Source organism: Cervus elaphus, chromosome 11 (genome assembly GCF_910594005.1).
Source record: "Cervus elaphus chromosome 11, mCerEla1.1, whole genome shotgun sequence".
Taxonomy (NCBI): domain Eukaryota; kingdom Metazoa; phylum Chordata; class Mammalia; order Artiodactyla; family Cervidae; genus Cervus; species Cervus elaphus.
Window position 1 is genome coordinate 99,714,201 of NC_057825.1, and position 14,577 is coordinate 99,728,777.

The 14,577-nt window shown below is 51.6% G+C and overlaps 1 protein-coding gene across 5 annotated transcripts in view; it reads right to left on the bottom strand.

The window, feature by feature from the left end:
• Positions 1-14,577, bottom strand: part of CNNM3 (cyclin and CBS domain divalent metal cation transport mediator 3) — a 43,158-nt gene that overhangs the window by 14,911 nt on the left and 13,670 nt on the right. For all 5 annotated transcript variants that reach the window (XM_043918690.1, XM_043918689.1, XM_043918688.1 and 2 more), the window contains exons 2-7: positions 3,959-4,102; positions 2,838-2,987; positions 2,413-2,582; positions 2,124-2,220; positions 1,612-1,745; positions 1,122-1,260 (exon numbers count right to left, since the gene is read on the bottom strand). In XM_043918690.1, the coding sequence (XP_043774625.1) occupies positions 1,122-1,260; positions 1,612-1,745; positions 2,124-2,220; positions 2,413-2,582; positions 2,838-2,987; positions 3,959-4,102 (834 nt within the window). The remainder of the gene's footprint in view (positions 1-1,121; positions 1,261-1,611; positions 1,746-2,123; positions 2,221-2,412; positions 2,583-2,837; positions 2,988-3,958; positions 4,103-14,577) is intronic.

Here is a 14,577-nt window from a genome sequence, read left to right on the forward strand (position 1 = left end):
CTCCCAGGGGAGTCCCACGGGAGGCATACCCTGAACAAACACCTCAGCAGGTGCCCCTCTTGGTTCTAGGATGGGGTCCACCCGCCACCCAACCTCTGAGTCAGGCCCACTGGACCTAAACCTTCATTTTTCAGGTGCTATGCTGTGCTTAGTCATTCAGTCGTGTCCGACTCTTTGCGACCCCATGGAGTGTAGCCTGCCAGGCTCCTCTGTCCATCAGATTCTCCAGGCAAGAATACTTGAGTGGGTTGCCAGGCCCTCCTCCAGGGGATCTTCCCTAAATGACCAATAGTGTGTCTGAATACACCCTTACTCCCATTTAGCAACTACAGCTGACCCTTAAACAATGCAGGTCTGAACTGCGTGAGTCCACTTACATGTGGGTTTTTTTCCAATAGTAAATAATACAGCACCGCACAGGCCATAGCTAACTGAATCTGTGGATGTGGAATTGCGGGTACAGAGGACCGACCATGTGACATGCACAGATTTTCTACTGCACAGGGAACTGGCGTCCCTCACCCGTGTTATTCAAGGGTTAATTGTATTCTCTAAATAAACCAACCCACCCTTCAGACCCATGAGAGGAAATGCTGACTTACGTGCTCTACTCAAAATGCCAGCTGGTCTGTAGCTCGGTATTGTCCAAATTATTAAAAACACAAGAAGGGAGACAGAAAAGGATGGGGAGATGAAAGGAGAAAGAACGGATGGAGGGCAGGGCGAGGCAGAGAGCAGGGGTGTGTGTGTGTGTGTGTGTGTGTGTGTGTGTGTGTGTGTGTGTGTGTGTGTGTGTGTGTGTGTGTGTGTGTGTGTGTGTGTGTGTGTGTGTGTGTGTGTGTGTGTGTGTGTGTAGCAGGGCTGTGTGTGTGTGTGTGTGTGTGTGTGTGTAGCAGGGCTGTGTGTGTGTGTGTGTGTGTGTGTGTGTGTGTGTGTGTGTGTGTGTGTGTGTGTGTGTGTAGCAGGGCTGTGTGTGTGTGTGTGTGTGTGTGTGTGTGTGTAGCAGGGCTCTGTGTGTGTGTGTGTGTGTGTGTGTGTAGCAGGGCTGTGTGTGTGTGTGTGTAGCCAGGAGGGCAGAGGGCACGCTCACCAGGGGGCGACACTGCGGGACCTGGGCTCACCTGGGGCTGTGGCCGCCTTGTCACCGAGGAGCCTGGTCTGGCTGCCAGGGATGGCCAGAAGCTCCGTGTTCTCCGGGGACTGCGGCAGCGCCTGGGCGCGGGTGGCCAGGAGTGCATTGAGGTACTGCAACCGAGTAACCTGGGGGGCAGGAAGCATTGCAACTGGTGCGGGCGGGCAGGCGAAGTGAGACGAGGGCCCACACCACCCCCCCGCCCTCCAGCTCTGACTAGGGGGAGCCGCGCCTTGCAGGACGAGGGGAGGACGCACCGGGGCTGCTAGCTAAGGGCTGTGACGGCCCCAAGGGACACCGGGTGCCTGGGCCACCAGGGGACAGGGGGGCCAGGCGGCCTGTCCTTCAGAGCAAGTACAAGGCTTTGTTCTGAGACTCAACCACAATTTAATCCATTCTAACAGGTGACCAGCTGCTCCAGCCCTTGGGGACACAAAGCTGGTTAAAAGCCAGCACTGAGGAGCAACGCAGATGGTCACCTTGATGAACTGCAGGTCAGAGAGGGCCCTCACGGTGTAGTCGGGACAATACGCAGACAAGCGGGTGCTGTCAGCGGGCTCGGGCAGTGGGTCGTAGCGGATAGACTGGAGCGAGGACACCGGGGACTGGTGAACTGCAGAAAGGACAGTTAGTGATGTCAGCTGACCACGGGGGAGCGGGCCAGCCCCCGCCCAGCCTCTGAGATCCACCCTGCTGATCACCCCAGCGACGGAATGCAGCCTGGGACTCTGCACAGGAGGGCAAATACGCCCCTCCTGGGACAGGCTTGGCAGGGGTGGGAAGAACAACAAAGACGAGGCCTGTAGAAACCCTGCCCTTCACTCCACACAGCCAGGAGACAGTAAGGGCCAGCAGGTCCCCAGGCAGACCGCCCTGCAAGAGGGGAACGGGGGAGCCCCTGCAGTGCCCACCCACCCCCACCTCCAGCTCCAAGAGAAGCGCCTGCCCACCCGCTGACCCCCACCTCCAGCTCCGGGATGGCCCAGCTTACCCGAGGATGGCGCTGTCAGGGCAGAAACCCCGTAGTAGGTGAAGGCCCCATTTTCGAACTTCAAGCCCTCCTTCCCGATCTCCACCTCCACTCTGCCCTGGGAGGTGCGGGGAGAGAGGGAGGAAAAGAGGACAGGGAGAGAAGTGGACAGGTCACCCTTCCTGCCCGCAAAGGGCAGGAGGAGAGCGCATGGACCCCACCTATCCGGGGGCGTGCACCTGGGTGCTCCTCTTCCTACACCCTCCCCGTGTCCTGGGCAGCGGCGGGCTGCAGGCCAGCTGAAAAGTACCTGCAGGATGAGGATGAAGTAGTCCACCGGCCGGCTGCGCTGGTACAGGTAGTGGTGGGCGGCCAGGCGGTCGCTCTCGTCAAACCGCACTTCCTGGTTGACGCTGGGATGCTTCAGCAAGTGCAGGAGGACCTTCTCAGAGACCCGCAGCGGGCTGAAGACGTCCACCTCTGCCCCACAGTGGGAAAAAGGGATGGGGACACTGTCCTCTAGGCCCAGCACAGCCCATGTCAGCACACCACTGCCCGTCTCAGCTGCCCCAGCCTCCCCGACACCCCCGGGACGCAGCTCTCTGTCATCCGGCAGAGGTCAGCCACCCTCAGGTGAACCGAGATGCTGACAGGGCAGAAGAGAGGAGTGCCAGGAATAGCAGAGGCCAGCGGGGTGAGCCAGAGAGCAGGGACGAGGCCCACCCCGGCTCTCACCTCGGGACAGGAAGCGCTGGGTGGCCAAGAGCAGCTGAGGTGAGATTTTCACTTTATAGTCGTCGTCAGACACCTTGAACAAGGAGAACTCCTCTTTCTGCCTGAGAGGGGCGTTCAGAGACGCAGGCTTCTTCTTTACTATAGTGTCTCCTGGGGTGGGGTGAAGAGGGCCTGCTGAGGCGCCAGGAGCCCTCCACCAACACGACCAGACCGAGGGGTTTGCTGCCGCTCCCGCCTCCAAGGCCTTGGGGCTCCTGGGGGAACGGTGTCAGGACCCCAGGCCCTGTCCTGGGCACCGCTGCTTTGCCGGAACCTGCCTTGCCACCCCCACCAGACAATGATCTAGTACCCGCGTCAGAGAGGCAGTGGCCTGCATTCCAGGGACAGCCTGAGAAGTAGCAGAAAGGCCTGCTCCCCTCCTTGGAGTTGGGAGCAGATAATGCAGACATAACAGCAAAAAGCTTACATAAAACAGCAGCCCCCCTCCAGGAAGCGTGAGTATGAGGATCACTCGTCTCAAACAGCGGCTGATCTGCAGAGCCTGTGCCTATGGCTGTCTGAGGAGCCGAACCAAGATGTCGTGTTTGGGGAACAGACACACGGGCAAAGAGATTCATGTGCAAACTCACAGGGGCAGGCAGCTCATTTTCTGGGGCCCCTGTGAGCTCCCCACAAAGCATGGGCTGTGTTTGCCCTGCAGACTGCAGCCACCTGAGAGGCAGGCCCTCCTAAGACACAATCACAGGCCCCAAGATCATCTGATTGGGGAAGAACCTCTTGGCAGTAAAGCAAGGGGTTCTTTGAGAACTTCTATGATGTAAAACAGGACAAGAGGCCAAGGAAGAGGAATACTGGGCAACGCCCATTCAGGCCGGAGCCGAGTCCAGTGCCAGGACTGCAACACCGCCAAAGGGGTGGTCCAGCCACAGGTGAGCCCCACCTCCCGTGAGGGGCAGTCCCAGCTCCCGCAGGGCTAAGGACACAAGCCCAGGGATGTGATAGCTCTGCCCCGAGATCCAGCCCGACTTCGAACAACATGGGGACCCCCAGCCTCTGATATACACATGTCTCCGTAAGCTCGAGACCAGCTGAGCCAGAGACACACAGGAGCCTGGACTCACGGTAGTCTTCAGACTCATCCAGGATCTCAGACTTAATGATCTCCTCGATGACATCCTCCAGGGTGACCAGGCCCAGCACCTCGTAGAAGGGGTCACCTTCACCCTCGTTGTTCACCTTCTGCACGATGGCCAGGTGAGACTTCCCTGCAGGGAGAGGACACTCACGTTACAGCTCACTGGAGGCCTCCTTCTCCCTCATCCCGACTGACAAGCCCACCACGAAGATGGAAGCTGATTTGTGTTCCCATGATGCGCCACGCATCAGGAGAGACTATTCCTAGCTTCTCGCTACCTAAGACACTCCACGTGCCCATGAGGATCTCAGACCTCACATCCCCCTGCCCAAGGCCCCCCAAGCAGCGGCGGAGCTGGGGTCACCCCAGGTCTGCATGACTCCACACCACAAACATGGTTTAGACAAGGAAGCATCTGGGCCAGAACAGACATGGTAAAGAGCAACTGGACCTAGGACACAGGGCCCTGACGCCAGAGACGCCAGCTCCCCAGGAACCGCCTGGATGCAGGAGCCAAGAGGGGCCACGTCAGAAGTCTCCAAGGGAAGCATTCCCAATTCTGAACGCTGCCCTGTATCTTCATGAAAGTCATGCAGGGGGATGAAGACAGTGGTAACCTGGGCAGTCAGAGCCCAAACTGTGTGAGAGGAACAGCGTGAGGCTATGACTCTTGTCCTTCCTCCTCGGGTCAGCCAGCTGCTCGCTTAAAGAGAAAACGTAAGCTTGAGAGAAGCCCAGCCTCAGAATGCTGGGGACTATTGCGGAAACCTCAAGAATTTACTCTGCTCCAGTAAGTGCCTTCCCTCTATAAACCTTTGTTATTGTTGTTGTTTAGTCACTAAGTCGTGTCCAATTCTTTGCGACCCCATGGGAGCCCGCCAGGCTCCTCTGTCCATGGGATTTTCCAGGCAAGAATACTGGAGTGGGGTGCCATTTTCTTCTCCAGGGGATCTTCCCAACCCTGGAACTGAACCCACAACTCCTACATTGGCGGGTGGATTTTTTTAACCACTGAAACACCAGGGAAGCTATAAACCTTTATGCCTGTTCAAAAGAAATAGAATGCAAGCCAAAATTTTTGAGTAGCTGTGTTAAAAAAAATAAAGAGAAATGAAATTAATATTATGATGAACTCAATACAGTCAAAATATCACAAAATGCAATCAACATAAACATATGAATAGATATTTTGCCTTTGGGGGGTACTAGGTCTTGGAAATCTGCTCACCTGCACACTACTCACTGCACACCTCAACCTCAATTCAGACTGGTGACCTTTCAAGACCCTTCAGCCACATGTGGGCACTGACTACTGGCCCGGGCTGTGCAGATCTAGGATACAGAACCATGCCTTTTGTCACTAGTGAAAAAAGCACAGCATACAAGCTGGCCTAGACTTGTACACAAAGGGGCGCTTGCTTCAAGAATCTTCTGGCAAAGCAGAAAGGGAAGTTCACGTCTGTGAATCCTACTTTACATACCCTGGATTCAGTGACAACGCAGGGGACTGGGTTCAGAAGCACATTCTTTGGAAGAATCATGCTCTGCCTTGTTCTTCCAGCTTGTTCTTCCATGGGCTATGCTCCTCCCCAGCCCATTCCCCTGCCCCCAGTAATCAGATACAGAAGACCTCTGCTTCAAAGCTGGATGGAATAACTGTCCAGAGTCAAGCAAAAGCTATCATTACTAGACCACTAACCAGATGGTCAAGAAAGGAATAAGGGACTTCCCTAATGGCGCAGTGGTAAAGAAATCCACCTGCCAATGCAGGGCACCAGGGTTCAATCCCTGGTCCAGGAATATCCCACATGCTGCAGGGCAAATAAGACTGTGTGCAACTACTGAGCCTGCAGGCCCTGAGCCTGTGCTCCACAGTAACACGGCAAGAGAAGCCACCGCAGTGAGAAGCCCAAGCACCACAACAAAGACCAAGTTCAACAAAAATTCAATAAATAATTTTTAAAAACATATGAAGAAAAAAAAATAAAAACATATGAAGAAAAAACAAACTTCAAACCACTATATATATAAAGATAAGACAATGAACTCAATTAAATTTTTTTTAAAAAGGAATGAGGCTGTAAAAGAATAAAAAGATCACATTTACGGTATTTCATCAGATCTAAGACAGCATCAATCATGAGACTAGAGAGATGTTAAAGTGCAAAACAGTCGTGCACCTGAGCACCGACGCCCCGCAGCACAGCGAGCGTCACAGACACTGCGCTCTTCTCACACGGAAGCTTCACGGCGTCCCCTCACTGAGCAAGTCCATTGGCGCCATTTGTCCAACAGCATCTGTTCAGTGGGTGTCACGTTTTGGTGATTCTTGCTGATTTTCAAGGTTTTTCATGTAGTAATAATATATAACAAGATATAATAATATGTTATGGAGATCTGTGATGCTCTACTGTAACTGTTCTTTTGTGGGGGGCACCACCAACTGCACCCACATAAGACTGGGAACCTGCGTTCTGACTGCTCCCCCAACTGGTCGTCCTGCCTCTCTCGCTCCCCTTGGGCCTGCCTGTTCACTGAGACGCAGTAATACTGAAATTTAGGCCAATTAATAACCCTACAATGGCCTCTAAGTGTCCCAGTTAAAGAATCACGGTCTCTCATTTTAAATCAAAAGCTAGAAATGACTAAGCTTAGTGAGGAAAGCACGTCGCAAGTTGAGACAGGTCGGAAGTTAGGCCTCTGCACCAAACAGCCAAGTCATGAGAGCAAAGGATCAGTTCTTGAAGGAAATTAAAAGAGCTACTCCCTCAAAATAAACACAAACAAGCATATAAATAAATGCACTACTCAAAGGGCAAGAGGAGCAGGGGACGACAAGGATGAGATGGTTGGACGGCATCACTGGCTCAGGGGACATGAGTTTGAGCAAACTCCGGGAGATGGTGAAGAACAGGAAAGCCCAGCGTGTTGCAGTCCATGGGGTCACAAAGACTCAGACACGACTGAGCAACTGAACAACTCAATGAACACATGAATGATAAGTAAACCAAACGGTCTTATTGCTGATATGGACAAAGTCTGAGTGGTCTGGAGAGAAGATCAAACCGCCACAATGTTCCCTTAAGCCAAAGCCTAAGACAAAGCAAGGCCTAACCTGTTGTCAATTCTATCAAGGCTGGGACAGGTGAGGAAGCCATAGATGAAAATTTTGAAGTTAGCAGAGACCAGCTCATGAGGTTTAAGGAGAGCCGACTCCGTAACATAGAAAGTATGAGGTGAAGCAGCAAGTGCTGATGGCGAAGCTGTAGCAAGCTATCCAGAAGGGCTAGCTCAGGTCATTAATGAAGGTCACTACACTAAAAAACAGATGTTCAGTGCAGACGAAACAGCCTTCTGTTGGAAGAAGATACCATGTAGAACTTCACAGTCAGAGAGGAGAGGTCAAGACCTGGTTTCAAAGTGTCAAAGGATAGGCTCATCCTCTTGTCAGAGGCTAATGCAGTTAGCAGGTGACTTTAGGTTGAAAGCAGTACTCATTGACCATTCCAAAAATCCTAGGGCCTATGCAAATTACACTAAATCTTCTCTGCCTGTGCTCTACAAATGGAATACTAAAGCCTGAATGACAACACATCTTTTTACAACGTGGTTTACTGAATATTTTAAGCCCACTGTTGAGACCTACTGCTCAGAAAAAAGATTCTTTTCAAAGTAGTTCTGCTCACTAACAATGCATCTGGTCACCGAAGAGCTCTGATGGAGATGTCCAACAAGGTGAATGTTATTTTCATGCCTACTAACACATCATCATACTGCAGCCCACAGATCAAGCAGTAATTTCAACTTTCAAGTCTTATTATTTAACAACTACGTTTCACAAAGCCATAGCTGTCATAGATAAGATTCCTCCAGTGGATCTGGGCAAAGTCAACTGAAAATCTTCTGGAAAGCATTCCCCACTCAAGAAGCTATTAAGAACATTCATGAGTCATGAAAAGAGTCAAAACATCAACACCAACAGGAGTTTGGAAGAAGCTGATTCCAACCTTCATGGATGACTTTGAGAGGTTCAAGACTTCACTAGAGGAAGTAACTGCAGATGTGGGACCAGCAAGAGAACTAGAATTAGAAGTGGAGCCTGTAGATGTGACTGAATTACTGCCATCTTGTGTAAAACTTCAACAGATGAGGAGCTGCTGCTCATGGATGAGGAAAGAAAGCAGTTTCCTGAGATGGATGCTACTCACGTTAAAGGTGTTGCAAAGACTGCTGAAATGGCAACAAGAGATTTAGAACATTCTATCAACTAACCTGATAAGGGGTTGGCAGAGTTTGAGAGGACATACTCCCAATTTGGAAGAATTTCTACCGTGGGTAAAAACACTACCAAACATTTCTGTGGCCTGCTACAAAGAAACTGCTGGTGAAAGGAAGAGTTCATCGACGCGGCAAATGTCACTGTAGTCTTTTTTTTTTTTTTTGTAGTCTTATTTTAAGAAATGGCCACCATGGAATATTACTCAGCCATAAAAAAGAACACATTTGAGTCAGTCCTAATGAGGTGGCTGAACCTAGAGCCTGTTATACACAGTGAAATCAAAATAAGAAAAACAAGTATCATATGTTAATGCATATATATATGGAATTTAGAAAGATGGTACTGATGAACCTTCTGCAGGGCCCCAATGGAGACACAGCCACAAGAGAACGGACTTGCGGACACAGCGGGGGAAGGAGAGGGTGGGACGAATTGAGAGAGTAGCAAGGAAACATATAAACCACCGTATGTAAAATAGGTACCCAGTGGATATCTGCTGTGTGACCCAGGGAGCTCAGATCGGGTGCTCAGTCTAGAGGATGAGATGGGGTGGGAGGGAGGGGACATATGTGTACCTGTGGCTGGTTCGTGTTGATATACAGCAGAAAGCAACACAATATTGTAAAGCAATTACCCCCCAATTAAAAAATTAAAAAACAAACAATCAAACAACTGCTGTGGCCATGCAAGCTTTTAGCAACCACCACCCATAACTATCAGCCAGCAGGCACTGACAGGGACGCGAGGCCCTCCTTTGTCAGCTTATAGCTCACTGAAGGCTCAGACGGGTTAACATCTGTCAGCCATAACATAACATACATACATGGTTCTTTTCAGACCTAATGCCAATTGCACACTTAACAAACTACAACATGAACATAACTTTTATACGCACTGAGAAACCAAACAATTTGCAGGCCTCGCTTCATCACGATGGTCTGGAACCAAGGTGTGCCTGTGCTTCGTGCTGGCCCGCTGTGTGTCAGCCACCGGGTGCTTTACTCACTGATTAACTTACCAAACCCTCTGGCAACTAACTCTGTGAGGCACATAGTATTTTTTATTTGCATTTTACGGTTTACAGAGAAAACTGAGGCCAAGAGAGTCAGTGGCCACCCAATCTGACACCCAGACAGCAGGCTCTGGGGCCACTGTCCTAACGCCCTGCTCAAGTGCCTCTAGCCTCTCACTGAACAGACCGGACCTCAGGAGCTGCATCCCCTCTGGGTGACACGCGTGGTGCCAAGGCGCCATCCTCAGCACAGGCCCAGCCGGAGATGCATGCAGCCTTCTTCAGGGGCTCCATCATCCTGGGACAAAAACTAAACGTGGGAACACACACATTAAGCTGCTTCCCCTCTTCCCATGAGGAACGGGTGAGGGATGCCTGGGGAATTGCCCGCCCACTCCTGCTGAGATGGAGACACCAAATGAGGAACTTCTAGACATTTCCCAGCCCATGATACTTGAGCTGGGAATGGCTGACACCAGCGGGCAGGCAGCATTGCTACAAAGGCCCCGGAGAGACAACCATGGGATATAAATCTATCAGGCCACATCAGGAGGGCTGAGGCTCAACACAGAATACTGGTCAACAGCCTTTTTGGATTTTGAGAACCGAAGCTCAGGTTTGAGATGGCCGCCTGGGAGCAGAGAGGATCCCTTTGCTTCCAGGAAGCCAGTCCCTTTGGCAGTTTACCTGCAGAAATGACCAAGTCCTCCCATGCTTTCAAACTTCTATAAAAGAGGCTCAAGGTTCTCAGTGAGATGATTCAATGATGAACAGAAGAAAGCAGAGCCTTGGAAGATTCCTCAAACACTGGCTGTGTGACTTAACCTTAAGACAGCACGTTTGAAGGGTCCAGAAGGCAACCAGGAGAGAGGGCTAAGAGGCACACAGAGAAAGGGCGGCTGGAGAGACTCAAGTTTCTCATCTGACCAGGTAAAATACTCGGAAGATAAGGGGCCCTGGCTGGCTGACTACAAACACTGACACACGCCCCAGGACAGAGGCCTCGGGCTCTCCCTGCAAAAGGCCAAGGTGGACCACACACCTGCCAACACCAACCAGGAAGCTGGGCAAAGCTCTAGGACTCTCATTTTAGTTAGCAGGCTTGAGAACGCTCACCAATGACACGGATGCTAGAGGACCTAATTTCTAGAATATTCCTACAAATGCAACTGGAGTTGAAATGCCTGTCTTCTCATTTCAGTTTTTTTTTTAAACTGTCTGAATGTATCCTATGAGAAAAGTACCATGTGATCATCCCTCACAGATGCCTGAGCAGGTCTAGCTATTTTCACAGTTGGCACAATCCTTTGGTTTCTGCCAAAGAATGAACCAGAACTCAGCAAATTTAAAATGGACTCTGAAAAGCTCCCCTCTTCTAATTCCTCCTTTGGTTGAATGTCCTTGAAGTCACTGGGGGTTGACAAAGAAGGCAGGGGTTAATGGCTTTACAGAAAATATGTGCTACTTACTATACCACCTGTTATTTACTAACAGAAGTTGAAGATATTAAGAAGAGATGGCAAGAATACACAGAAGATACAAAAAAGATCTTCATGACCCAGATAACCACGATGGTGTGATCACTCACCTAGAGCCAGACATCCTGGAATGTGAAGTCAAGTGGGCCTTACGAAGCATCACTACAAACAAAGCCAGTGGAGGTGATGGAATTCCAGCTGAGCTATTTCAAATCCTAAAAGATCATGCTGTGAAAATGCTGCACTCAATATGCCAGCAAATTTGGAAAACTCAGCAGTGGCCACAGGACTGGAAAAGGTCAGTTTTCATTCCAATCCCAAAGAAAGGCAACGCCAGAGAATGCTCAACCTACCACACAATTGCCCACATCTCACACGCTAGCAAAGTAAGGCTCAAAATTCTCCAAGCCAGGCTTCAACAATATGTGAATCGTGAACTTCCAGATGTTCAAGCTAGATTCAGAAAAGGCAGAAGAACCAGAGATCAAATTGCCAACATCTGTTGGATCATCGAAAAAGCAAGAGAGTTCCAGAATAACATCTACTTCTGCTTTATTGACTACGCCAAAGCCTTTGACTGTGTGGATCACCACAAACTGGAAAATTTTTAAAAGAGATGGGGCTATCAGACCATCTTACCTGCCTCCTGAGAAATCTGTATGAAGGTTAAGCAGCATGTTAGAACTGGACATGAAACAATGGACTGGTTCCAAATCAGAAAAGAAGTATGTCAAGGCTGTATAATGTCACCCTGCTTATTTAATTTCTATGCAAAATACATCATGCAAAATGCCAGGCTGGATGAAGCACAAGCTGATATCAAGACTGCCAGGAGAAATATCAATAATGTCAGATATGCAGCTGACACCACCCTCATGGCAGAAAGCAAAGAGGAACTAAAGAGCCTTTTGATGAAAGTGAAAGAGGAGAGCGAAAAAGTTGGCTTGAAACTCAACATTCAAAAAACTAAGATCATGGCCTTTGGCCCCATCACATGGCAAAGAGATGAGGAAAAAATGGAAACAGTGAGAGACTATTTTTTTGAGCTCCAAAATCACTGCAGATGGTGACTGCAGCCGTGAAATTAAAAGACACTTGCTCCTTGCAAGAAAAGCTATGACCAACCTAGACAGCGTATTAAAAAGCAGAGACATTACATTGCCAACAAAGGTTCGTCTACTCAAAGCTGTGGTTTTTCCAGTAGTCAAGTATGGATGTGAGAGTTGGACTATAAAGTGTTGGGGTCCTTTAGTGGACCGGAACCTGGTGGTCCGGAGTCGACGATAAGAAAGTGAAAGAGACAAAGAGGCTGATATTCCCTGGTTTACGCAGAAAACCAACAAAGCCCTTGACATAGAGCTTGCATTGCCCACGAAGACACCAGGCGCCCCCTTGAGGGGGGGAAGGCACAGGGCGCCTTCTCGAGAGGGTCTTAAGAAGGCCAGGCAGGAGAGTGGGCACGACGGGTCTCCATGCTCCAGAGAACCAGCCGGGCAGAGAGGGAGAGAGGGAGAGGGAGAGAGGGAGAGAGAGAGGAAGACCGGGGGTGGGGGAGAGAAAGAGGAGGGAGAGAGAAAGGGGGGTGGGAGAGAGGGGGGTGGGAGACAGAGGGGAAGAGAGAGACAGCAGTGTGGGGGGGGGGGGGGGGAGAGGGAGAGAAACAAAAAAGGTACGGGGACCTAAGCTCTGATGGAGCAAAGGTGCTTTAATGATTTTTCTGTGAGTATATATAGGCTGTGGTATAAGAAATTTCTTTTGACAATGATAGAGATCAGAAAACCAAATGTACAGCAACCGTTACCAAGGAAACAAGGGATAATAATGATCACAAGGTCAGGAGACAATCCATATCTCAAGAAAGGGGGCGAGACTAAGCAGTTTTGTCGTAAAGAGAATGTTTACTAAAGGAGACCCAAGCCTGCCTCACACAATGACCTCAGTCCTGGGAGTAGCATGCTGCCCCGCTTGAAGAGGGACAAAGGAGTCACAAGAGACAGCAGGTACGAATCCTCCTGGTAAGCACTCCCGACAAAAAAGAAAGTTGAGAGGGGCGGTCCTAAGGTGGCAGAGGAATAGGACGGGGAGACCACTTTCTCCCCCACAAATTCATCAAAAGATCATTTGAACGCTGAGCAAATTCCACAAAACAACTTCTGAACGCTGGCAGAGGACACCAGGCACCCAGAAAGGCAGCCCATTGTCTTCAAAAGGAGGTAGGGCAAAATATAAAAGATAAAAAGAGAGACAAAAGAGTTAGGGGTGGAGACCCATCCCGGGAAGGGAGTCATAAAAGAGAAGTTTCCAAACACCAGGAAACCCTCTCACCAGTGGGTCTTTAGGGAGTTTTAGAATCTCCGAGGGCAACATAACCGGGAGGAAAAATAAATAAATAAATAACACCCACAGATTACGTGCCTAACAGCAACTGCCAGCGGAGAAGTTGCCAAGACGCTGGCACCCATCGCCAGCAAATGGGGGCTGGACAGGGAGGCGCGGGCGGCATTGCTTAGGGTAAGGACCGGGCCTGAATGCCCCGAGGACAATCTGAGGGAGCTAACTTGAGCAAGCAACCCAAACCGTGGGATAGTCAGAGAGAAAAGAGAGAGAAAGAGAGAACTTTCCCGCAAAAACCTCTAACCTAAGGCACTGTGGGGCCAATCACGGAACAAAGGACTGAGCGAATAGCAGAGGAGAGCTAGCTGGCTGCGGACCAGCCCATCTCCCGCCAGAGGCAGGGAGGCAGGCAGGCGACAGCCAGAGCCGGAAGGCAAGGGGCAAACTCGGCCCCAGAGACGGCATCCCCTACCGAACTGCGAGCAGGCCCCCAGTTGCTAACCAAGTCTTCCTGGGATCCCGGACAGCTGACATCCACCAGGAGGTTCGCAGCCAGAGATCAGCTCCCCAGAGGAGACTCACGGGGAAACCAAGCGGCTGGGACCGGGGAGATGATAAGACGCACCGCGCATCTGAGGAGACGGCTCTCGCCAAGCACCTGGCCACCTGAGCTGCTCCGACCTGGGAAGGGCGCAAAATGCGGGCCTTTGTGGAGCACCCGAGAACCTGAACCTGAGCGGCTGAGGCCTGGGAAGGGCACAAAATGCGGGCCCAACCGAGTCTACGCCTTTGTGGAGCACCCGAGAACCTGAACCTGAGCGGCTGAGGCCTGGGAAGCGCACACAACCCGCTTTAGACAGTTCCCCTGCAGAGCAACCTGGAGCCTGAGCAGTGCAGACTGGGAGGGCACACACGGCGTGAGCGGGGGCAAACCCAGGGCGGCTGAGACACTGCGCATGGCCCACGCTCGCCGTGAGCGGGGGCAAACCCAGAGCGGCTGAATCACTGCGCGCACTCCCCACACTCGCCACGAGCAGGGGCAAACCCAGAGCGGCTGAGACACTGCGCATGGCCCACGCTCGCCGTGAGCGGGGGCAAACCCGGGGCGGCTGAATCACTGCGCGCACTCCCCACACTCGCCACGAGCGGGGGCAAACCCAGGGTGGCTGAGACACCGCGTGCACTCCCCACACTCGCCCTGAGCGGGGGCAAACCCAGGGCGGCTGAGACACCGCGCGCACTCCCCACGCTCGCCACGAGCGGGGGCAAACCCGGGGCGGCTGAGACACCGCGTGCACTCCCCACACTCGCCGTGAGCGGGGGCAAACCCAGGGCGGCTGAATCACTGCGCGCACTCCCCACACTCGCCGTGAGCGGGGGCAAACCCAGGGTGGCTGAGACACCGCGTGCACTCCCCACACTCGCCGTGAGCGGGGGCAAACCCAGGGTGGCTGAGACACCGCGTGCACTCCCCACACTCGCCACGAGCGGGGGCAAACCCG